This window comes from Pinus tabuliformis, chromosome 9 (assembly GCF_031772625.1).
Source record: "Pinus tabuliformis cultivar Carrire ecotype Pingquan chromosome 9, CPIR1, whole genome shotgun sequence".
NCBI lineage: Eukaryota > Viridiplantae > Streptophyta > Pinopsida > Pinales > Pinaceae > Pinus > Pinus tabuliformis.
This window is the reverse complement of record NC_142307.1, coordinates 235,504,296-235,506,746: the sequence shown is the minus strand read 5'-3', so window position 1 is coordinate 235,506,746 and position 2,451 is coordinate 235,504,296. Positions and strand designations below refer to the sequence as shown.

The 2,451-nt window shown below is 33.7% G+C and overlaps 1 protein-coding gene across 1 annotated transcript; it reads right to left on the bottom strand.

The window, feature by feature from the left end:
- Positions 1-630: 630 nt before the first annotated feature.
- Positions 631-1,338, bottom strand: LOC149148056 (uncharacterized). Its single transcript, XM_089442059.1, has one exon. The coding sequence runs from the start codon at positions 1,336-1,338 to the stop codon at positions 631-633; it is 708 nt and encodes a 235-aa protein (XP_089298185.1).
- Positions 1,339-2,451: the final 1,113 nt, after the last annotated feature.

Here is a 2,451-nt window from a genome sequence, read left to right as displayed (position 1 = left end):
TTGAACTTTTGCTCGATTTTGACAGCGTATCGGTATGTCGTGCCGAGCGAGGAGATGTTTAGGAACTCCATCTCTTCTTGGATGTAACTATGTAGGCAGCCACGGTATTTGAGTACCAGATGTAGCTCAAAATCTTTGATACCCAACTGTGTGCGAAGGGTATGAAAAATGTTTGTGAACTCTGGCACATCTTGGTCCCTTCCCTGCCGTAGCGTGGTCCACTTTACGTATTTGTCCTCGTAGCTTTTGACAGGGTAGTAATTTACATCGTTCCACTATCCTGGGATTAATGTAACTTAAAGTGGCCCTAGGATCTATTAAAATAGAACAGATATGGTAAAAAATTGTACCTTCAAATTCAACCATAGTCGGCTGAAATTCTTCCTGATGATCTTCCAGTGCTGCGTTAATTTTAGGAATGCTCCTAGCCACTTCCCCCACTGTATATGCCTCTTGAATTTGAGATATGTGATCTGCTCCCTTGCAGTGGGGACAATTTTTTACGTAATGCGGGCCTCCGCATCCCCAACACTACACAAGTGGTCTGTTAATAAATTCATCTTCATTTCTGCCAACCTGTTCATTTGTCCTGGTTTCACCTAGTACTTTAAATCTGGGTTTATTCACATTTCAGTTAGTTTGTCCTTTATATGAGCCTTTGTTGTTGATGCCCTTATTCCCCTTGTGGCTGGGAATAAATTTATTTCCCTTTTTATCAGCCCACTTTTTGCTCGAGTCACCCTTTGGTTTATTTTGCTGATAGCAGATCCGTGCTTTCTGAATGACTTCGTCCATAGTTTTTCGGTTGTCGAATTCCAGCCTTTCCTTCATGAACAATGGAAGACTGCTGATAAACCGTTCTACTTTGGCCTTTTCTTCATGAATATAAGGAACATACTGCAATAATGATGTAAATTTTGTTATAAACTCATCCATGGTCATTTGGCCCATGCGGAGATCATGGAATTCTTTTTCTTTCTCATCATAAAACCTTTCAGTTAGATATTTTTCTTTAAATTTTTTTTGGAATTTCTCCCATGTTATATTTTTCTCACTGACCCCTCGGATGGTTTTTACCTCCTCCCACCATAACGTGGCTTTCCCTTGAAGCTGGAAAATGGCCAGACAAGCCTTCAAATTGTAATCATACTCGTACAGCTCGAAATACTTATTCATGTTAATTAACCATGCTTCCTTCACCTCTTCTTGCTCTCCATTGAAGAGAGAAGGCTTGATTTTCCGAAACTCTCCTTGGAGTTCAATTTTCTGATTTTTCTGAGTCTTATGATCGGACACATTACCTGATTCTTTTTCTTGGTTTTCTTCACCTCCCCCCATTTCCACGTTTTCAGTTCGGAATTCTTGTTCCCCAGTTGTATGGCCGCAATCGGGTACCACACAACTTCTCCTTGTGTGGTACCCCTGTGGTACCACAATCTAGAAGTTAGTATTAAATTGTTTAAATTCAAATATATATATATATATATATATATATATATAAGTAAAATAATGTGTATAGTTAGAATTTTAAGTTTAAGATTGAAAAATTAATATAGATGAATATAAATTAATTCCCACTCAAACTATAATTATGTTTTTAAATAAATAAATAAATACTTACACTTTTAAAATAAAAATATGAGAAATGTTTAGAGTTCAAAGATATAGGTCACTTAAGCTACAACTATAAATTCTTACTATATTTTAAATTAAAAAAATTATATATTATATTTTTGAATTAAAATATAGAATACATTTGAGATTAAAAAATGAATATGAAGGTGATCTTACTCATAAAAAATAAATATGAATATGTTCTTATTCAAGTCATATTAAGTTAGTACATGTCTTTAATTTGAGAATTTCTGTTGTGGTATACCTTCTTGGCACTGTGTGGATCATTTTTTTGTGGCTTTGGAGTTTTTTGTTTTGTACAACGAGTTATGCTCTCTGAATTCAGAGTTGTTATTTCCTTTTGTTGGATCATATTAGTGTTTTCCTTCTTTGGATCTCCATGGATTTCGATGGATTTCTTGTTTTGCTGAATGCAAGTTTTATTTCTGCCGATTGAGAGCAAATTGTAATCTGAAGTGTAGTTGGATTCAGAAAAATTCAAATTCAATGGTTGGAACCTTGTATATGTAAAAATCTATTTTTTATTATGTGTATTGGTGTAATTAATGTTTTAGATATCTAACAAACTTTCTTTACTAAGTCATAAGTAACTAAATTATAATATTAGCTTATTTGAACATAATAAGTGTTAAACATATATAGATTTTAAAAGAAACATGTAACAAGATTATTAGCCATGGAGATTTATCACTACTTTATCATGGAAATTTCTTACAATATAATGTGCAATATCACATCTTATCATTACCACATGCTATAAAAACCATAAGTGAATTCTTATGACACTTCTTCATGTGACATTATTTTTAACTTCTA